General features: G+C 34.1%; 1 protein-coding gene across 5 annotated transcripts in view; it reads right to left on the bottom strand.

Annotated features, from left to right (window-relative positions):
* Nucleotides 1-299: 299 nt before the first annotated feature.
* Nucleotides 300-24,583, bottom strand: part of LOC149772049 (cell adhesion molecule CEACAM5-like) — a 29,351-nt gene continuing 5,067 nt past the window's right edge. The window contains exons 2-8 of one of the 5 annotated variants that reach the window (XM_089947940.1): nt 14,177-14,218; nt 12,557-12,814; nt 7,299-7,490; nt 5,558-5,821; nt 2,675-2,734; nt 1,754-1,845; nt 300-1,203 (exon numbers count right to left, since the gene is read on the bottom strand). In XM_089947940.1, the coding sequence (XP_089804066.1) occupies nt 1,138-1,203; nt 1,754-1,845; nt 2,675-2,734; nt 5,558-5,821; nt 7,299-7,490; nt 12,557-12,806 (924 nt within the window). In that variant the 5' untranslated portion in view covers nt 12,807-12,814; nt 14,177-14,218 and the 3' untranslated portion in view covers nt 300-1,137. The remainder of the gene's footprint in view (nt 1,204-1,753; nt 1,846-2,674; nt 2,735-5,557; nt 5,822-7,298; nt 7,491-12,556; nt 12,815-14,176; nt 14,219-24,583) is intronic. The other 4 variants (XM_089947936.1, XM_089947935.1, XM_089947937.1 and 1 more) reach the window with 4 other exon arrangements.

A 24,583-nucleotide genomic window follows, 5' to 3' on the forward strand; every position in this document is an offset into this window, starting at 1 on the left:
TTTAGCAAATGCAAGACTATACATGGAAGCTAGCATAATTGGTGGAAGAAAACCCGACAAAAACTCGGAAGAACCACAGACCCAAGGGAAGTTTCTGACAAGCTTTTTAAGGTACCCACATTTACCCTAGCCCGAAACTAGGCCCCACGCTGACAGAGGTGGGACGTTTTAGACCACTCGGTCATCGTGGCCCCGTCGAAGAGAGGAAGAAAGAAATAGAGAGAGATTAGCTGTTTGAAAAATGCATAATTTTAAATGAAGAAATATGTTGTGAACAAAATAAAAAGAATTTTCTCACATTAGATGTTTCTTAACTTTAATAAATACATAGATACATGGACAAATTATCAAATTATATATACATTTCAAAACATTAATGACCTAATCTGGCAACAGTAACTAAGTCTACATTGTATATTCTACGATCATTTACAAAATTAATAATAGAGATATGCAAATACGATACAATACCTCTCTCTCTCTCTCTCTCTCTCCCTCTCTCTCTCTCTCTCTCTCCTTCTCCCTCTCTCTCTCTCTCTCTCTCTCTCTCTCTCTCTCTCTCAGACATATGGATTTGAATTAGATACACCCAAATGCTAATTCTAAGGCTTTCATTTTATGTGCACTACATGGATCCTTGTTATGCATAAATGTTAAACATGTCATTTTTTAAAACAGTGAATGTAAATTAACCCAGCCATACCACCGTAATAGATCTGAAATAAAGAAATAAACTTATGCCATTAAGATGGATGTTTCAGTGTAAAGTTGAGCAATATTTTCTCATTACACCCATAGAAGAAGAATGAGTTTTCATACAAATTAGTTCCAATTCACAATATTTTGAATGGTCATGCAAACGTGATGACGTATATTTCACACATCATATTTATGATGTTGCAATTCATTGCCTGTGTTCGATGGACTTGAATGCAGACATCTTTACCAGCAACAGCATTGATATCTAGATGCCGAAATAAATATTCCACTTCATCCCTTGTTTGAAGAGTTATCTTTCACAAAGAAATCGGTTCTTGATATAGTTGAAGATCTATTTCAGGGACGATGATTAGTTCACTATTTGCACTGCTAACTATTGTCCAGTGCGCTTGAAAAGGCGTTTACAACTTAAATATATTAATTTTCAATTGCTTCATTAGCCCCTATAACGGAATGTTGTTCGATGGTCTGTCTGTACGTGAGCTAAAACAAAAGAATCCAAGCTAAGTTAAAGGTCAATTTTTTTAAACAATGAAGGTTACCACTCAAAAGGAAACAGTACGGGAATTCCCGTGTGATTAAGCAAACCCAATTTTCCGAAATGTCATGAGTTTCCTTCTTCTGACTTGATAATTAATAAAGATATATATATATATATATATATATATATATATATATATATATATATATATATATATATATATATATATATATATATATATATCTTTTTCGGAAGCATAACACATTAAACATTTGTACATTAAGCGTTATCACAACTAAATAGGAGAAAATATGTATCAAAAAAAACTATTGATTTATGCCATGATAAAATTGTTGTCAATGGTAAATATATAACTCGTCCCAAAAACAGAGAGAAAACACTAAATATCTCATACAAAACATGTCACAAGGATTTATAATTTAAGTACACAAAGTTTGAAGGTTTCTTACTCTACACATTTCTCTTTTATTAGCAAATATCTTCGTTTGCTTTGGGTATTCTCATACGTATTACTATTCATATAATACTAACCATTTTTCGAAATTTTCGCAGACAAAGAATGCAGCCAGCAGCAACAGAAATACATCCCAATCCTAGAATTATGTAGACTAGGATAAGGTAATCTGAAAGAAATGTTTCACCAATATAAAGCTAAAGCATTTCCTCTGTTTCTTTAACTATATTAGTTCTCGGATCATTATCTTGATAATTAAGCCACAATAGAAACTGTGACGAGCAAATCATGCTTCTTACTATATTAGACGATTATCATGAGCAATTTGTAACTGCTTGATTTAAAACAATCAACAAAATAGTATTTAGAAATAATTTGGAATATATGTGTGACTGATATCAATTTTAAGCATGTTTTATGTAAAGTACGGTTTGAGTAAAAGAGGCTCCTTTTATTTTCCACTATAGTTAACTCTGCATCTTCTTGACCTTATCAACATTTCTTACGAGTGATTATCTTCGGTGAAAGTACAATCAACAGCACAGAGGATTATATGTTCATTCTTTTTTCCCTGAAGTTACATACATACATACTCACACACACACACACACACACACACACACATATATATATATATATATATATATATATATATATATATATATATATATATATATATATGCATACATACAAAGATACATACATACATACATACAAATATACATACATACATACATACGTACGTACTTACCTACATACGTACATACATACCTGTTATCAAGAGAAAGTAGAGGGCAATTTATTATTTTTAACATTTCCCTCACAGTGTACAAGTCATTGTGTTATTAAATGTAGAAATAATCTCAATCGATGCTCTGCACTTGAAAAGACTTTAAGCAATGTGAGTATTCTTTTGTCCTATATAGAAAGATAACGAATCCAGCAAATCGAACAACGATGAATATAACGAACAATGCACAGAGGTAAGCGATAAATACCAAAAACGATTTTGGCCCCTTCTGATGTCGTCTCCATGGTGCTGTTATGATTATCAGTCCCTAAAAGATACAAAGTGAAAGCATAATGAACTGAAGACAGTTTGTTAGACACAATTTAAGATAAACATCGCTCATGCCATCATGAAGCCTTGGATTTCCGATCACATCTCCAGTGTAATGCGATTTACATCAACGGCACGCACTCTGACACATAAACATTATACATCCATACGTTCATATTTATATACCTGATGTATCATATAAAGGATAAAAAATCATTGTTTGCAAAGAAATGGGTAATTACCGTAAAATAGCCGTCTTGGATAATCTTAAAATCCAAAACATTCATGTTTTCGATCTACTTTGGTATTAAATATGCGATTCTTTATGGAACATTTACATGCATGCAAAACTCTTCGATCTGAAAAAGTAGATATACTCCACAAAATAAAATGTAGATATACTCTCCATGATAGATTTAGCTCCTTGGCCTTATAGTGTCGTCTATACACTTCTTTCTGTTCAAAATACATGTTTTTGCATATCAAGCAATTGATTTTGTTTCATTATCACTTGAAACTGACACAGACAATTTAAGTCTGGACATCCATAAGCTAGCATAATTAACGCTAAATTTCCCTAAAGTAACTGCATTTGCATTCATAATATATTGCGCAAGTGGATTTGGCTCTAATATTACAGTGTTGGACATAATAAAATACTTTATTGAAATGACGTCATAAACCAGAGGCACGGGATAATGGTAAAAACTACACTTTATCTCATGTTGTCAAAACCTAGAATTGGAATCTGCTGACTGCTGTCCTAATGTCAGCATACAACACGGCTCCAGCATTTGAACTAGTTATGAGAACTGCATATGCAACAATAGCTGTTTTAATTGCTTCTTAAATCACGTATTAAATAACCACCACACCCACTATCGTTAAGCCACGACGACATATATATGTAGAGTCAGCATATCATTTGAATATCATACTAGAGCTATAATATTATCAACTTGTGACATTTTCTCTGTCACGTTATCATCGACTAAATTTTGGGCACTATGGAAAAGACCCCACAATATATTGAATATTAATGTTACACCATACGCAGCATTATGTGCGATATTAACGCAAGTCAATTTACCTCGCAAATCACTAAAACCCTTGTCCAGTCGTAAACACCGATCTAAATCCATCCTTTCTAGTTTATGCTGACCATCCTTACTCACATTACTATCACGCAAAGGGTGTTCAATATACTCAAATTTTCTAATTCAATCACACATTCGATCATTGTTCAAGATGTATGGTTCCAGAAGATTGTATAGTAAAGCTAAATATTATATAAAATGCCTGAATGTAGCTGATCCCACAAGAGTTCAACACTGTGCTACCAAATGTTTTTGAGGGTAGTATTACCACCAATTATCGCAGACATGCTGCTAACATTTCTCTTTAAAAATCTGGTGATGCATTAATTGGCACATTCAATACGTAATATTTGTGAATGAGCAAACGATATTGAAACGCAAACTGCAAGAGTATCTGTGCCAGTAAATCTAGAATTAAGATATTCAAAAATAAAAGTATCACATGTTGCATACACAACAGATAGAGACAGATCTAGACACTGAAACAAAAACCAACACGTATCACATGGTACATACACAATAGAAAGTGACAGAACTATACATTAACATATGCACAGTCGTGGTTAATGTGTTGTGTTGTGTATTGTGATTATGGATGGCGCAATCTTAGCGTTTAGAAATAACATAGCAGTAAAGTGTAGAAGTTATTGTGTGAACAATTATTAATAAATAATACACTGACTGATTCGTTTGATTAGGCAAATACTATTTAAATAAAATTTATTGCTTTTGAGGTAGATGACACATTTTATTTAGCTTTGCAAACTGATGAAACTTATAATTACAAATTGTATTTAAAACAATACGTAGCATTATATAATTATTTGATTATTTAAAGCAATTATGTTCTCCATGTAGGAAAAATAAACTGTATGGATTTGGAGTGAGGAAAATCAACTACGCTGATAACAACATTTAAAGAGGGCAGTGCAGGTACAGCTGTAATGACAGTAATTGCAATTAATTTTTTGTCATCGAGACTGCTTCCTGTAAAAATGTAGTCAATACATAGTTTCAGTAAAAATGAATTATAAACTATATAAACCAATTTAAATTCAATAAACGACTTTAAAGGGAATAAAACTAACTAACAAAACTTAATTTCAGTTGTGATAATAACCATTAAAATGTGTTTGAAGAAACAAAAAATATACAACCACCTTAAATACATGTAGAGCCCTTTTTAACATATTTAAAATTATACAAGTTAATAAAAAGAAAACAAACTTTAGTTTTTGGTTATCTAGGTATTGTAATGAAAATAATCAAATCTGATGTTGACAATTTAGAAGACAAAACAATTGACATCATTTCTGATAATTCTTAGAAGACTATGACAAGGAAAAATAATTATTATCTGGCGCCAAAGAATACTAAATATTTTGTCTTGTTTTGGAAGCATAAGAAAGGATATACACTGAATATCCCACATTATTCTGGAGACATCAAGAAGCACCCGTAGAAGTTAATACAATCTGATCTATATTACCTTTTTAATCAATAGCACAATTTTTATAACTACCAGGAATAATATAAAGTCATAAAACACGTTTTATAAATCAGTTTGTATGGACCAGTACAACATCAGTTCTGGCGCAAATTGTTTTTAACAAAAACTTCTGGATACTTTTCCAAATCTCCATTGCCAATCTGATTAAACCGAGTTGACAAAAATGTTATTATTTTGCTATAGAAACGACTTTTCCTACATATATTTCCAATACCTGATTTAGCGATTACATAAATAGTATCCGAAATTGTATTGTTGTCCTTCCTTGGATTCATCGCACGACATGTGAAATTACCATCTCTTGTTTCGTTGACGAGCTTCAGTTCTGCTGAACGCATCCAAGATTTTGCATGCGACCCAGTCCAGTCAATCTGACACGGGGGAAAGCAATCGGCATAACAAGATATTGTAACTGAATCCCTTTCATCCAGTGCAATTGTTTTGTCCGAAAGATTAAACAAAAGTTTGTCTGGGCCATCTAAAATTAAGAACGAGATGTACAGTTGATGTGAAATCTAACATGAACTGACAGATATTTTGTGACGAGAAAATTTACCGGATGTGACATGGCTTCTTCCATAAAGGTACTTACATTTTGCCATATGTGTGAGTTAATTGTTCTTTCTTATTCAAAAGTACTTCTCCGTGAAAAAGATTAGCATAATATTATGAAAAAAGAGAATTAATGTAAAGTCTAGATAATAATCAACTCATTTAATTTCCAAAACGTTGAATTGTTGGTCGAAAAAAGGCATAATCTTTTCTTCTTCTCTGCACTTTATTTTTAATTCACGATAATAAAAAATGTTAATCTCAAATTTATGTTGTTACGTCATAATTCACCAATATGAACAATTGATTCAAAACTAAATTGACTTGATCTAACTCATACAAGTACACTTCTTTAGCCTTAGTATCCATCTTCAAGTTAAAGTGATATCATTTAACATGATAATGATGCTGATAGTGGTATTATTATTATTATTATTATTATTATTATTATTATTGATTGATTGATTAGTTGGATTATAGTGGAGTGCGCACGTTGTGCATGTTCCACTGTCAATGGCCTCACAGCGACCTGACAATTGGTCTTGGGGGAAGGAAAAAGGAGCCTCATCCCCCAGGCGTTTGTGTGTACAAGGGTACACTGGTAATTATAGCCTTTAGCCGCGGGTCATTTTGGTACCCATTGCGGTCTGATTGGAACGCTGTTTCGTGAGTGTGAATGGACCCACGTACTCATGATACTAAAATAAATCTTCTGTTTACCAATCACTGTGGTGTCGACCAATGCAGATTTAACGTCAGTCGCGATTGGCTGGTGACAAAGACGTCACTGGGACAACAGTTTTAGGCGGTTGGAAATCGTTCCACTTCTCCGCCCTTTGTACGAATCTCCGGACTTGGGAAGTGGAGTGGAGTTCCTGCATCAGACAACCCGCCCGTACTTAGCCAAATTATGTCCAGTTGCTTGTAAATGGACCCTAACAACCAATATTGTGTGAGCCACCTGTGCAACTGAGTCAAATTCAATTGAGTCTGATAATTTTCCTGACTGATAACAATTGAAATAGTACTAGTACATAGTGTACAAAGTGAGATGCCCTAACAATTTTGTTTTTCTAATTATCTAAGAGACAAATAAATGTTTAGTCACTGTTAGGTAATTGGGTTAACATTTTGATGCATGCAACCGAAACGATCAAGTCGGTTTTGTGTGGTTTTATCGAATTGGGAAACCAAGACAAATTGGTCCCCTTAGATAAATGGCAATGTGTAGCCCTAAGAAGGGCTGATATTTCTCCCCAGGCGGGAAGGTGCCTCGGCTAACTTCTTCCTCGCATATTGTTTCCGCTGTCCGTGTTTCCCTTCTCTTTCTGGCTGGAAAACCTTCAAATCCATATTATTATCATTATTATTATTATTATTATTATTATTATTATTAAACTCACAGACAATTTCCAGCCACGTAAAGTTTTTAAGTGATACGCCGGTGATTTGATTCTGAACTCTGCATGAGTACTTCACAGCGTCCTGTCGTGTAACATTCTGAAAATATAATGCCTTTTCTGCTGAGATAACTTTTTCTTCACCCGATGAAGGATCTAACCTTGTCCAGTTCCAACTGCAAATCGGATAACAGTCTGTAAGACAGGGAAGACTCAGTCCAAAATATTCCTGGATCATGACAACAAGGTGTTTAATACGTTAAAATATATATCGTGGTAAACATGGGAGATAGCGCCAACATTAAGTATTGGAAAATATGGGAGATAGCGCCAGCATTAAGTCGCTAATTCTTTTGTATGTAGGTGTATGGGTAAATAACATCTGGCCAGACTATACTATTTTAAACGAAGGGAGTTATTCAGAATAACAGGAATTTATAAATGATGTTTGGACTCTTAGAATGATAATTCAGCCCAAATCGTGCACTGATACCAACTGACGGTTTAGGAAGTCGTTCAGTTTCAGTACATGTTTGAGGCTACTTTATCGGACGGTTGGACTGTGATATGTAAAGTGTGACCAGGAAGTAAAATGTATGTAATACTGACAAAATGATTAGTGGTGTAAAGCAACAAAAACACAACGAAGCATAGGTGTGTATGAGGAGAAGGATTATTTTATTGCTGAACATCAGCACATCAAATGTTATATCATTCAGAGGCAGTTGCAGCAAACTGCGTGCTCAAGAACACATAAACACGACTAATCATGTCTGGTATGGGTAGAAGAAAAACAGCGTCGTCTTTTGGAATGTAACAGTAGTTGGCAGTATCTTTGTGTCCATTGTATGTATGGGGAAAACTATTTGTAAACGATAGTGATTTACATTTTCAGCCAATCACTACAACGCTTGTTTTCTCTTAACTCCGTATGTCAAAGTAATTACATTTTTATATTGTGTCGATTCGATTTCGTTTTTACATAATATATTAATATTGATACGCTCAATACATGTGAAAGATTAAAATGTTAAAGTTTCACATTTAGCTTTATATGATTTTTCCGAACTCTTGTAAATGCTTACGAATTAAATATGGAAATCAAATTAAGATTAAATGAAATCTTAATATTTTGTGTACTGCGTAAATAATTAAACAGTCAAGACAAATTATATTTGGTGGGGATACACAAACATACGACCGCTTTGGTGGCCTAGTGGATTGACAGTCCTCCTCGGATGAGGGAGATTGCGAGTTCCAATCACGCTCGAGTCATATATAAGACTTACAATAATGGTGCTAACATATACCTCGCTAGGCGCTCAGCAGTAAGAGGTTAGTGTTAAGCACGGTCGGCCTTGGGTCGTAATAATGTGACTGGGTTGAACATCATACTACATGTCTGCGGCATGATGCCCCAGTGCTAGACATCATCATAAACCGCTACACTGCAGACATCGTAGCGATATGACTGAAACATCGTCAAAACCATGTTAAAACTCTAATTCACACACACACACACACACACACACACACTGAAAAATAACATTTAAATGACTCCAACGGATAACTAATTAGTTTCAACTGTTCATTAAATCGTTATAACGAACTAGGAAATAGTTCATACGGAGCTCTAATTAGTTTCATGGGATTAGTGATTTGTTTGGACGGATTAATATGTCATTCAAACGGATTGCTAAATCGTAAGCAAGTCGTTCTAACATATTACTAAAACGTCATAACGGATTAATAATAATAATAATAATAATAATAATCTGGACTTAGCGTCTGGTCTTTAGAATTTCTCAGCGCTTTACAATGTTAGATGATGCACAAAAATAGATTCAAGGACGAAATTACAAAAAAACAAACACCATGAAACTACAAAACAAAAACATGCCGACAATAACTGTGACAGTAAACATTATTAGGTCTTCAAGTTTGTTCTCACATTTGACGTAGGTGAGTTTGAGGAGCAGTGTTGAATTAGACTACGGTGCCCTTATGTCTAAGATATGTAGGCAATTCCACGTATCTGGAACCTGATAAGCAAACGAGCGTTCTATTACTTCATTTTAAACGTGGAAGCAATGAGAATGCGATTGTCGGAAGAGGATAATAAGTTTATATATGATGTGTAGACATGGGTAAGGTCAGATAGAAAACGTATAAGCAATTGGTTTACACATGTTAGTAAATCGTTTAAATGCATTACTAAGTTTACACAAGAGAATACTACTCGTTTTAGAGGACTTAGTAAACCGTTGGCTTATATCTGCTATGCAGAAATAACCACAGGAACCCATCTGCAGAGAAAAACAAGAAAAGTGACAAACAAGAAAAGTGACGACAATGCACACCTAATAGTAGTATAGGACGGTGTGATAATCTCAATACGAGAAATCTAATTATAGATCGGGTTGTTCCATAAGATTAACATTTATGAGGGAATATGGCCCTCAGGATTTGAACTCCTATCATAAGAATTTCTCATAGGTTTAAAATTGGTTCAAGCATGCTGCCACGAAGCTCGAATCGGTTACAATGGATATGCAAAACTTTTAGTCAACGGGAATTGTCCTGCGAAAGGTCAAATTCCAATTAGTAGGTAATGTATGAGAATTCTATATAGCTACGTAATTATAAAGAATACGAGTAATTTGGCGTGGATTGTATTGATGGTATAGTGTCAGTTTTGGATGAAAGATAATAATCTTTTTTTTAATAAACACTGTTGTTTTATTGTTGTTGCGTGGACTACGCCAAAATAGTCCTAGTATTTTAAATTAACGAATGGTCAAGGATTCTCAAACATTAACTTCTGACTGGAATTAGGATTTTTTGAATATCAGTTCTCGTGGACTAAACCATTCACATATCCTTTCCAAAGGTATGCAGAATACGGGAAGCATTTTCTTACCAATAACACCGAGTTTCACGTTTGTGCAGGAGTTGTCGATTTCAATCACCAATATCATATTCAAAAATATGGAGAGAAAAAAAAAACACAAAATGGTCTTACTATTTTAAATTATATAATGGTCCCAGAACAAAATGTTTCACGTTTGTTTCACGAACGAAACAATGACAATTTTGATCTCAAGTCGCTGAATTAGATCATCAGAGATTTCACAACAAACCAAATATCGAATAATGATCTGAACAAGGAAGTGACAGGTGTGGCTTTTATCTTTTTTACTTTGAATGTTTTCAGAGTCTCAAATTCATACTCCTAATTTTTGTGTGCCTCATTGTGTTATATCTATCAGCAAAAAGGACAGTTTGGCACTAGAAGTAAAAAAGACGAAATTAACAGATACAGGAACCATGCTAGTGAAGAAATTCAAAAATGAAAGACAGTTAAAAAGAAGAAATCAGACTCTTTGTCGCGTGTTTTGAACTTCATTTTCATTATTATTCGCGAGAATATACGAGAAAACCTATGTGTCGTTATCTCTTGATTTGCTTTATATTATGAATAGAATAAGATCCGTGTACACGCACACACATTTCATAATGGATGGATTCGGTACTTTCTTTGATTTAAAGTCATTTAACTAATAAGGCTTTACCAAGAGATCTAGCCGAGCCCCTGAAGAAGACAATTAGCGTTTTTAAACCTGAGCAAAGAACAAATTACAAACTTAAAAGAAAAAAATAGCTTGCATGACGCCAAATTCTGACTTCATTTAACAATGTGACACATATAATTCAGTTATCAACAACTCCTATGGCATTTCATTCATCGTACGATAAAAATAAGTCATTTGTAATAAGGGAACTGACCATAGGATAGAGTCAATTAGTGTACTACATATAAGGTAGCATAACCTAACTTTGTGAGGAACTGCTAAAGAACCAATGTCTGTCACATAAACCATTGTTATTGTAACGAACTTGTTTTCATTGGGTTGCTACAAACAAGACACAGTATTACAAAATTCCTAATTCGTTTCATAAGACATGAATGCGAATGTAGGAAATGTTTACAGAGTCTAATTTCCATGTTAACGTTCCCTTGTAATAAAAGCGCCATCTCCAACTTCATTCTAAATTCCTATTGTACCCGGAGTGTCATATCCATAATAACTTTTCGTTAGTTGCCATAAAGACTCATAAAATTAAACATATCAAATTTCCGTTAGAGGCCAGACAGACTCAACATGTTACTTGTCACACCAAACAGATACTTTAATGTTGAACCTAGGGAGAAATGTTTAGCATATGACCCCACGCACACATCATCTTGTCTCCAGGGTGACATATAGCCGTAACTCCTACTTTAAAACTGAATTTAAATTAGGATTTCCCATCTTGACATCAGAGTGCCATAAAATGTTAATCCAATAGACGATTTTAACACAGGAATAAATATATTGACTCCAGAGTGTTATCTAATGTTGAACCGATGACTAAATGTTTAACATAGGATTTCCCATCTTTAGTCCATACCATACTCCCCAATGTTAATCCAGTGAAATAAAATGACGTCCGATTTAACATTGGATTTCACAACTTGTGGCTTTATCGCTGCCCTATAATACTGTTAGGTCTGCGTTCCTAGAAAGATTTGCTAATTTGTTAGATCAATTTAGCATTCAGTTCAAGCGAAATAATAATACTTTAGAAAAAAAGCCATCTTCTTGTTTCTCGCCTTCACAAAATAACTCTAGATGACACCCAGTATTCCTCAATCTAATGTAATAAAAATTTCAAAGGACCTATTATTAAAATTATTATTATTATTATTATTATTATTATTATTATTATTGTTATCGGTTAACAGTAGTACTCAAGGCATTCGCTGCTAAAGGTGCCGATATATATATATATATATATATATATATATATATATATATATATATATATATATATATATATCGAGTGATGAACTCCTTCGGCATTATTTCTTCGAAGGTTGCCGCTAAACACAAACTGCTAAAAGTTTAAGTACGTTTTAAGATGCATTATTTTCATTAAGTATATTCATATCCGCATAATTATTTCATGTACCTCTCCTCAGAAAGTCATCAGATCGCTCTGCAGCATTGAAAGGTGTAGTGTACATTCCATGGAAAGAGAGACAAATGTTGACAGAGATATGGTCCAAATTAAATGCATTAATAATTAAAGTATCAAAACAGCAAAGAGTATAGATATTTATGGATGGAAACATTAGAAAATCTATTATGTGACCTATGTAAAAATCCAATATAATTAGATAGCATGGATGTGTAAAAGTGCCAAGTAGACAAACTTACATATTTCTATCTTGTATAAATCACTAGCAAGTCCAGTTCCAGAGTCTATACACTGATATAAGTTGTATTGGTCGTCAAGTGTCAAATTCGTGATGAATAAGAATGTGCCGTTTTGGAAATATCTACTGTGGTTTCCTATTACGGATCCGTTAAGTTGCCATAGGAAACTCGCCGTTGACGTCCTGGATACTCTACACTCTAAGACCAAGTTTGCGTCCAAAACGTTTTGTTGAACTATCTTTGGAATCATTCCATCATCTGCAAGGAGAATAAGCCTATACCATTACATAAAAATCAAAGAAACAATTATATATATATATATATATATATATATATATATATATATATATATATATATATATATATATATATATATATATATATATATATATATATATATATATATATATATATGGGGGTGGGGGTGTTAATTTTAGTTAATGTATATGGATGTGGAGAATGCTAGAGAAGTCGTAGATTCACTTTAGATTAATTATGTGCACGATGCATAATATCTGCGCTAACCAAATTTGCTTTTTAATGTAATTGCTATTGTTTAATGCATGACACATGTAAACACGCGTTCTAATGTCTCACTGCACCACACATGTATACAATGCCTTTTCAAGTATTGTTAATATTATTGATTTAATTTTAACCAAAAATTGTTTATTCCATCTGTAATTTGCTGTATTTTTATGAGAGAGAGATGATCGTCATAAATATTGTACAGTGGTGTATTTTTGTCAGGCATATGATATATAATAATTTAGAATGCCAGTAACTACAGCCTAATTGAACAAATAAAAGCAATCATCTTGGTGACTCGACTCTAAAAACTGCTACTTATATGCCAGAACTAAATTATGTTTTCTTTATACATTATATATAATAGAAATATATTCAGAATGGCATAATATATACTATCTTTTTTACTTTATATTCCGTATTCACAATTTTGTTATTATTATTTGTTCTTTATCACATTAAACAAAAAGACCTATATAACCTCTTTTAACACTACTTTTCAAGCCAACATAGTAAAGGCCTGGCAGTGACTTCCAGATATTCGGATCCAAAATCTTTTATAAATGTTTCAAATTGTTGTGCTTTTAGTATATGTTGATATAAATATAACTGTGTTTGGTCAATGGTCGTATGTTTGGAATATGATAGCGGATAGTCTTTAGATGTGTCCACTGATTTTAAAATATTAGCATTATGTGCTCATTTTTTCTCCGTTAACTATACATTGTCAGAATCATTCAGTATTTTACGATATTGCATACCATCATATTGCACTTACGTGCAGTACACGTGTGCCCAGTAGTGTATTAGGAACTACTTTGCAAACAAATCATGTAAATTCCTGATGCACACGCTTTACGTTTTGGTTGATTAAATTTGTTTCTGAATGAACTAAAGCAGATGTTTCGTTGACTGCCACATACCAGCTGCTTTGGTGCATTCCGTGTTAATTATTTTGATACAATGTTTCGAATTTTTAGATAGACGCCATAATTTCATAAAATTGCTGGTTACCTACAAATAACATGCAAGTTATAAGGCATACACTTTCTCCTTTAGTTGGTAATAAGAATGACAAAAATATATACTTACAGTTTTACATCCTGAATTTCCTCAAACTGTACTTTTTTAGCTCTGCAAATCCGAATTACATAAGCCATGTCATGGGTTATTAAGCTTCAATACACATTTAGAAATTGTACTATAAATTTCGACCAAACTCCAAGTGCAATTACATCCTTCTTACTGCACTCAAAATGAAATAAACATTAAATTCCATATCGTCTCATTGATAATTGCAATTGAAAGACTTAATATTTTTCCCACATTATCATTTCAAATAGTCAATGACAGAAAAGAAAACACATGTAGATGTCAACACGCTTCTCCCTCGCTGCTACAGTCCAATGTATTTCATGTACAATTTTCACAGATGAATCCAGTGCATAATCACGGAATTTCGTAGAATCGACAAAATACCAAAATATATCAATTCCAGATCAAATAGAACGTTGTTGCAATGGGCATTCATTCACAATATGACTTCAAATTTCAATATTAAGTAGACGAAAGTTGTGTCTAGCGCTCGACTAAGTTCAAATTTATCTGGGCGGAGTATGTACGCATTAATAATGTCGTGTAATGATGAATCTGCACTTTTGTATCTAGTTTTAAATACGGCATACATTTAGTTACTTTGTTTCTTGTAGTGTATTTTGTTTATATAATTAAGCCTTAAGTAGAAAAGAAAATGAGCATATACTGCACTCCCAAGGTCGTGCAGTATTCCATCCGAAAAACTCGTTCATATTTTCCAATACACATGCAGTAATGAATAAATATGAAAGATACGAGTAGGGCCAGAGGATTCAGATACCTTGTTGGGTTTCTATGGTACTCTCAATCTGTTAAGAATACAAGGTTGATGGAGAGAAGCTGGTTTGTGTGATTGTCAATACAGACCTTTAACATATGTAACAGGATTTTGGATTACAACGTCAGGCTGTGACCAAGGGGCGAGAGGAAACTTATGACAGTTTGAAGATAGTTCCGAGTTCCGGCGTATTACCATATATGATACTGAAAGACATTCCGAGAGAAAATCCAACCTGCATCAATACAAAAGATGGGTTATGACGACGGAGTAGTTTACTTGACCTTCTATGATAACTTGGAAATATCTGAAATCTCCATTATCTAGTCATATCTTGGTTTAAAGGTCATGACGGGATGAGATTAGACATATGTCCAGAATATCCTATGGGACAGGTGACTTGCTCTCTTGTCATAACTTGGAAACTGTTAAGATCTCGAGTATATTGCAAAATATAGGTCTGAATGGTTTCAGGAGACAAAATCAGACATATATTCAGTACAGACGTTGTCTTATGACACTGAAGCGTGAAGCTTGTTCTAGTTTATATTTTAGAAATCATTAAGATCCCAACTTTATCTATGTAGACATATAAGAAGAAGGAGACGAATGCAGTTAAGCAAACGTCATAAACCGTAGGTCATGACCTCATTCGCTCACACCACACTCAATACGTCCAAAGGCGTGATTCGCTGTCGTGACTTGGCTGGAGTCACCGACGCAGATATCATTGAAGGAATGAAAAGTGAAGGTGTCACTGCAGTCCGTCGAATACGTATCAAACGTAATAATAACCTGCAGGACACCAACACCATTGCACTCACCTTCAACAAGCCAACTGTACTCAAAGTGGTCAAGGTTGGCTTCTTGCAAGTGAAGGTTGACATCTACATTCCAAACCCCCTTCGATGTTATAAGTGTCAAAAATACGGCCATCACGAAGACGGCTGCTCTAAAACCCAAATATGTGGCCGATGCGGAGAAAATTCTCATCAGGAAGCTGACTGTAGAGCAACTCCGCATTGTGTCAACTGTGGAAAAGAGCATCACGCAAATTCCAAGGATTGCGATACCTGGAAACAGGAGAAGGAAATTCAGAGGGTAAAATACACAAATAATATTCCCTATCCAGAAGCCAGAAAACTTGTACAGGCGAAAAGAGCCCATCCTGGCCCATCCTTCTCCACTGTAGTGAAGAGCAATCCTAAAACAACGAAGGACGCTCAAACACAAACAGAAGCACCCGATTCAACACCAAGCTCAAACATCCCTCATTACCAATCACAGAGAAACACGGCATCTACACAAACTACATTCAGCAATACCCAACAACCTAAATCACCAAAAAACAAAAATAAATCTCATGGAAACAGGCAACAAAAGGGGTCAGATGACCCCATCAAACTTTATAACAGGTTTGGAGACATCGAGAGCATGGATGCAGAAGAATCTGCTCCATGCGCCCAAGGGAACTCCAGACCTACAAACAAAAAATTCACCCCCGTACTTCCTCCAGAGAAATAACAAAACAAATTCCCTCTGCGAAAGGTCTAACCTAGCTCCACAATCTTTAATTTAAATTTATAATGAAAAACACTATCATACAATGGAATTGTCGAGGACTTAAAGCAAATTACAATAATATTATCCTGCTTTTAAACGAATATGATCCTGCGGTACTATGCCTTCAAGAAACATTCTTGAAAGATACGGACAATATCACATTTAAAAACTACTCCCTGTTTAACACCTGCTCTCCAAATGTTGATAGGGCATCAGGAGGTGTGTGTGTGTGTGTGTGTGTGTGTGTGCAAACTTGTGTGATTTTATGTGTGTATCTTTTGTGTCTGCGTGCTTATATTTATATGCAATGTACTGTGTGTATCTATGAGTAAACATATATACATATATAACGTGTACGTGAATATATATGCATGAATGATTGCATAGGAATGTGCTTATGTATACATAAGTATATATCTGACTATTTATTGAATGCTTTTATATACGATAGATGGCTTTTACTGTATGTTTTAAACGTGAAGCCATCAACATTTGCAACAAACTTAAATGAGTATGTATATAAGTACTGATGGCAAATCATCATCATGACATAATTAAAAACGAGCACTGTTTTGTTACTATTTAAGATTCAGTCTGAATTAAGACGGTTTATATATTCACAAAACAATCAATGAGATTTAAGCAGATAAAGTGTTGTTGGACAAAGCGTGGTAAATCAGTGTTTGTGCAAAGTAATAGATGTATTGTGAAAAAGTTAATAATAAATCGATACAGTATAATGTACTGCCTTATATAATTGTCTCTTAACGCGAACAGTCACCTACAAAAATCCAGTATCGACTTGTCGAGATCTCGGTATCTAGTATATGTGACATATCTTTATTAGTTATCACTTTGGAACGCATAAAGCTTCTATAGCCATACAAAGCTCGAAAAATGAGATAATGGGCTGTTTTAATTAATGTATACTTCATGAAGTCGTAAATTACCGATTATGTGTAGAAAAACACTGTCGATGAATTCCACCGAATCCGATGGTGATGCTAAGTTGTATTGGCCAGCATCCTGTTCACTGATGTTCGAAATGCTAACAGTAACCGTTAAAGTTACATCTGTCAAATTGTCTACATAAACTTGCAGTCGTTCGTCTTTTACATGCCAGAAAACAAAATTGTTAAGTGGCCATGCCAGCAGAAGAGGTGACGAGTTACGACTAATACTGATAGAATCGAGCTTTTTATTATCAAGTGTCCATGACCAAACCACAATTCTTCCTATTATACCTTGCACAGTCCTTCCTTCTGAGACAAAAAATAAATGGTATGCAGGAAACTACAGTATACAAGAAGAACATATTCCCATTTGTAGATGAATGTGCTGATTTAAGACCAGATAATACTATGTGATTCTACACCTACATAATGACTTCGTACTTTTCTGTACTTTTCAGATGGCGGTTGCTAATCTTCTGTTTCAAGAACAATGATAATAGTTTTAGTTGAAGCTGTCTATTCCGATTATTGATGATACATATCATCTATCGATGATTAGAGTGTGGTGCCTTTGACTGAAGTAAGTCCTTAAATTTAAGTTCGTTTAGAACAAGGCCTCAGAAAGCACACATTCTCCAAAAATCCATCACTTTACATGAAGTCTGGTGTACAATATCCAGTGATCAATGAGAAACAACCAAACTTATCAAACAGAATCTGCAATATATCCTTATTATCTGTTTCAATTCTGATCCGTATATAATTGAGTTAACCTATAAACATCAGATAAAGTAGGAAATACAAATGGCATTGTGTCTTTGCCAATGAACACACAGCGAAAAAAAGAGAACTGAAAAGTTCGTTACTCAGTACGATATCGGTATTTCGTGTACTGCATCCATCGATACCGGCAAAAAACCGGAACCTCTGTACATACGGATCCTCTCATGGTCGATTTTTTGGAGGGGCTGGATGCCGAATTTTTTCTTCTTTAATAAAAACATTTTGACCCAGTAAACTGAAACTCCTCGATTCCGAATATGGAAGCAAATTTCAATCCCAACTGTCAATTTTATTATGTAAAATCACTTAAACTGAAATACATTTCAATCTTGGAAATGTATGAAAGCTGCTACGTCCCTGATTCACACATCAAACGATTAATTACCGTTAGCAAGTCTGTAGTAAGACGCGGAAAATGTCCTAGAGAGGCGAGATTTAAACAATACTTGACACACTCTGACACAGATTGGGAATAAAAATCTAAAGGCTTTGTACCATAAAAAGAGCCACTTTACAAAGCACCACATTAATGACTAAAGTTTTGTAAGTAAATCATTTAAGAATGATTATATTTATCTGCGTATTATTTAATTGTGGTTGATGATATTTATCTGCACACATAATCAATGTAACATTTTCATTTATAAATGAGATATCCCACCTTTATTAACCAGGGACGTAACCTTCCTTTTACTAAAGGGGTTAAAGAGACCGACAAAAAAAATATTCAAACACCTGATTCACTCAAATGATTTTCGATGGAGAAACAAATACATGCGGAAAAGGTGGCCAGTCAGATCGCTGGTGGGCAATCAAAGGAACTTAACTTAAGCAACAGATGTACCATATCCAGTGGACTCTCACAATGAAGGCAAAGAAAAAGCGGAAGTAACAAAGTAAAATTGTCATGTCATAGACGACCAAGACAGCCATCCTGCTGATGTAGTGAGTGTACAGTCTCTAAATGTAGATAAATCTTGAATGTCTTCAACATTTTGATCCAAAGGGTATAAATCAAACTTTGTTCTTCTCCAACTTCAATAGATGTTGCATACCTAATACTACGAGGAACACAACAGTGACAAATCCCATACATCCAATGTGCATGAGAAGATAAGTGTCCACACTGTGTGTTTTCACTTCAGTGTTAGTTGTTACCAATACTTTGCCGGGAGATGGAAATATGGGATACAGCTTAAAAAGTCGTATATATGAGAATATGTATGAAACTTGGTGCTTTTTTCCCCATGACTTTAACTGTGTTACGTAGTACAATCAGGGACATTTGTATATGGTAAACTCATGTAAATGTCATTATATATGCCCAGATTGTTGCGCAGAAGCCCTTAAATTGTTACCTTGAGCTGAGATAATCCTTTAAATATGTACAGTCATGGCTTGAGGATGTTGGTAAAATATCGTGTGCACTATTGTTAGATCTGATCTACAAGATTAAAAGTGACGTTTCCATGATAAACACTTCTGTACCAAGATTATAAATCTACAGACATCAGGCAGTGTAATGAAATGTATCAATACATGATAACTTAAGAAAGTTTCATGTATTGTTCATAGAGCTTTCTTTAAGGTTAAGAACATGGTCAGAATAATTTTTGTGTGTGTCATAGTTCTAGATCAAAAATACTCAAGGATAGTAAAAATGAGGTCAAATCTTGCCTATTCATGCATCTCAAACAAAGGTCATGACACACATGTATAACTCTATTTGTTGTTGTTCTTGTTGTTGTTGTATGGTTTAACGCCATTTTGCAGCACAAGATAGGCTATACATGGCGGCCAGTATTAATGGTGGAGGAAGAACCCGGAAAACCCCCGCAAAGAACCACCGACCCACGAGAAGCTACTGACAAGCTTTCTCACATAACCACATGCCGAATCCGAGACTCGAACCGACGCAGACAGAGGTGAGATGGCAGTGATCCGTAACGGTGAACGGTTTAGACCACTCGGCCACTCGGGGCCCCAACTCTGTTTGTAGTTTGAAGGTTATTCTTTCACACTTGTGATTTCGCTGATAAGATGTTTAAGTTTATTAAACTAAAACATTGATATCATGTATCTGGTACCACAACCAAACCTTTCTATGCAGTGTAATTCAATAGTAATCGCAGAGTTATTTGTAATATCTTGACTCAAATATTTAGTCGTCATACTTTATACACGTTTGTATCTTCATGTTTATGACTTTCCCAATATTAGTCTAGAGGTAAGTATCATGAGCAAATATGTTTTTTTTTTCCTGCATAGTCTTGAATTCAAATCCCATATATAGAAAGATGCAACTTAACTGGTTTCTTATGTCACGTGTTTAGGATCGAATACACAATAACAAGGAAAGAGTGAAAACAACATGCTTTGAAAAATTTAACATTATTTCTCTGGAGAAAACATTATAAAAATGACAAAATAATGACATACGGATTTAAGAACCATATCTAAAAATAATCCAAGAATAATAAAAGAATTAAATTTTAGAAGTCCTAATAATAAAACGTTTTAATGAATTTAAAGTTCTAGTACCGACGAAGAATCCAAAATGGAGGGCGATGACGTATATATACTGTAGCCTTTTGTGTGTAGTATCGTCTACAATTCATTTTTATTCCACAGTCAATAAAATTCCGGTGTTTTAATTTCAGAATAAAGTTTCAATAAATGTGTTTGTCCAATAATTCTGTATGAGCTCTCAAATATTTCCAGGAGAAATAATTAATATTTTAGAATCCAAATAATTCGAATACAATTTAAAATGTAATTCCCAAACTGTTCACAAAAACACATCGCAGTGCAAAAGCCTAAACTGGCTACTATCTCTATAAACAAAGATTATACAGTTACTTGAAACGCAGAACAGGTTTTTGGATGAGGGCCAACTTTCCAAAATCTTCGAGAAGTATTTATGTCTATAAACAAGTAGTCCAAGTATGACCTTGACAAAAACGAATCATTTTGCTCTAAGAATAAGATAAATACAAATTTGTTTACTTGTCAGCGATTTCTGAATTAAGTTCGGGAACTAGGTCAACATAAGAAACAATGTTCTGTGTTTGCTATTAATTCTAAGGACAAAATAATTTCTGGAAAATATCAAATTCCTAGTAAACAAAATTACATTATTTTGGCATATAATGAAATTAAAAATATATTTGTTTTTGAAAATTACGAACAATTAAATTAAATCAAATATATTAAAAGTATTATATTGAAGATCAATGAGCTTGAGTTTAAATTGTCAGCCTGAAACTCTAAGATTTTGTAAGATATTTTCAGAAATCCATGTATAATAATATATGATGTTTAGCGTGTATGTTAATACGAAGTTCTGGGTTATTTCATCAGGTCATAGACACGACATGAACACAAATATATTGCCAAAGGCTTACATGCCGTTATGGTATCATACTTTAGTATAATTGAGTCCTGATGCCGTTTCACACTCCCTTCATGTGAATTGTATCAAAGCATTATATACAAATAAACCAACTTGTCCGACGGTAAGCGATCCTGGTCTGGATCATAAAGTATATTTAGGAATACTGTAACCATGCCACTTGCATCAATATTAAAGTTTCAACAAGGATCAAAGGGATCCTGTCAGGAGTATAAACGTGGAACATCTGAAGATGGTTTCCTGAACAGTTACCAATCATATCTCACAATTAGACAGTGTATTCCATAGATCATGGACATGATTGCTGCTTCAAGGTCAAGGTCATGGCAAGTAAAAATTTAAATGTGTGACCGATCTGCATGTACACTGATTCGTGTCACAGAACATTCGGGTATATTCTGAGTTAGTACTTACTAAAACCTCAAATTTTCAAAAGTAATAAACGGATACAGACACGTCATGTGTAGCAGGTTCATCCAGTGTAAGTGTAAAAGGCTACTAGAAATATTTAAACTGCAAAGAATTTTAAACATTTATGAGTATAAAATGTTTATTAACTTTTGTTGGGAGGACATGGGGTCAACTCATTAATTTACTCTTGAAGAGTGGAATCTGAATCAGTAGTATATGGACTTTAAAGAGCAGAATTTCGGGTTACCTTTAGGAGTAGGTTTTACAGTTTTATTTTATATATTGACGGTTATAGAGTATCCCTGTATTGCTCATTTTATTCTACCTGTGGCAAAATATCCGCCCTTCAGGAACATGACTATTAGAATCAGTAACATGAAACATATCTCCTATATCATCGCTTTGGCATCAGCAATGATACATGAAAATTTGTGCATTTAGCTTCAGAATACATAACGACATATATTAATTGTTCGAAAAAAAATGCATTTCTTCAGGGCTTAGATCAATATTGTAATGCTGTAGTGCATTTATTGTTGAGTATTTAAGTGATAAGATTATACATTTGTATGCGTAAATTATCCAAAAAGATGGGTTGTATTACTATTACATGTCCATACGTAAGAATGTACAGACACCATAAAATAGAAACCATTCCCCTATAAAACTTCTAGAACAGAATACATGCATACTTCTAACTTAGGTTTAAAATTAACCACACTTTACAATGGGTTCTGTTCTTAACCTTATTTCATTATATTTTGCAACTAATGTAACTGTCTAAATAAAATTTAAGCTACATGTCAAACGTTGGCAGAAGAACTCTTTCGTTCATTTCCTGCTTTTGTTCATCCTGTACATCCCACCATCATTTATCATGATGTTCAAAATATTTTCAGTCAACTTGACTGCCTCATGTGTAAATCCATCTACCACAATTCTTACTCGATATGTCTGTTCACGTTGCACGACTTAAACATTATTCATTGTTCAGCAGCAAAACACAACTATGACATCATTACGCAGTACAGTACATTAATTAGACACAGTGCTTACGTGATGCCAATTTGTAATATACTTGCTTAAAACAATACACTTCTCCAGGAATCATCGGGTGTCATCTCCAGTGAACCATAATGCGGGCTCTATAACCTTGAATTTAACTCATCGATCATCTCATAGTTTGTCTTTAACCTTCCAGAAATATGTAAAGCATTCAATAGCGGCTTGCATAACAATATACTATTGTATAACAATATACTTTCATAAAGGCATACGTGTGTTATGAATTGATAACTTCTACAACATAAATAAAATAATATAACACCTACTTGGCTATATGTCCAAATTAGGCACGGTAATGATAATAGGGGCAACAATCTTTTCTTTTCTATTCTCGATATAATAACTTTTAAAGTTCTTTTATTATACAGTCGGACATATGTATCCACTGCATGTTCGAGAGGTTACACACTTGGCAAAAGAGGAAACTTTTCTTCAATACACGAATAATATTGCTCATTGGCATCAGCAAAAAATGATTTTGGGTTGGTTACTGTTCTGTCACTAATTGAAGCCAGTTTTAACAAATAAGGAATAAGTATTGCTAATCTAACTTATAAGTTATATATAAATTATAATATTTGTACGGATCAGAGATTAGACGACGTTGAGGTCCCTAACCTTGCCTCAGGCAATTCGTTTTCTGGACAGTATAAAGATTGTTTTGATGCATGTCGCCGTCTTTAGGCGTTAATTGTTAATAGTATAACTTGCGATTTTATTGACAGGTGTGTTTGAAAATTAAAGACACCTTTATAACGATTAATCACCAGAATTATATTCAAAGCACGATAAATGAATGGAAAAAGAACACCCATACGCAATGTTTGTAATCTGCTGTTTAAATGTGGTAGCTGACAGGAGACGGAGAAGTAAATACTGCTTGGCAAACAACTAAATGGATAAAATAAGTATTATCAATCTCAAAAGTGGGCTTGTCAATTGTGTTTGTGAAGTTTCTTATCAGACTTAGTCTCAAGATTCGTAAAATACTGATCGGTGTCTTCGTTGCCCACTGAGGATATTCGTGTATTACGATGTTCTCTCACGCAAATAACAAATACAAATTTGGCATTCTTAGCTCCATATGTACTTAATCAATATAAAGTAATGCCGATTGGAATGAAAAGTTATACTGGTACATTCCTATGTTTAACGAACATGATTACATGTAGTCCAGATCATAGTGACGCTTACATCGATTATATCATTTCTACAACGACACCTGCATAGACCCTTAGGAAACCACCCGGAAATGCTTTGACTGTGTGATGCAAATTTGACAATTAATTTTAGTAAATGTGAGTATTGCCTCGCTTGTATTACATATCTAGGACATATCGTGGAACACGCTATCGACGTTGATATAAAGGCTATCTAGGAATTCCCAGTGCCTATCACTGCATGCAACTGATGCAACTTTTGGGTATGTCTGGATTTTA

The sequence above is a fragment of the Sinohyriopsis cumingii genome, unplaced genomic scaffold (assembly GCF_028554795.1).
Source record: "Sinohyriopsis cumingii isolate HCF-2022 unplaced genomic scaffold, ASM2855479v2 utg001522l, whole genome shotgun sequence".
Lineage (NCBI taxonomy): Eukaryota > Metazoa > Mollusca > Bivalvia > Unionida > Unionidae > Sinohyriopsis > Sinohyriopsis cumingii.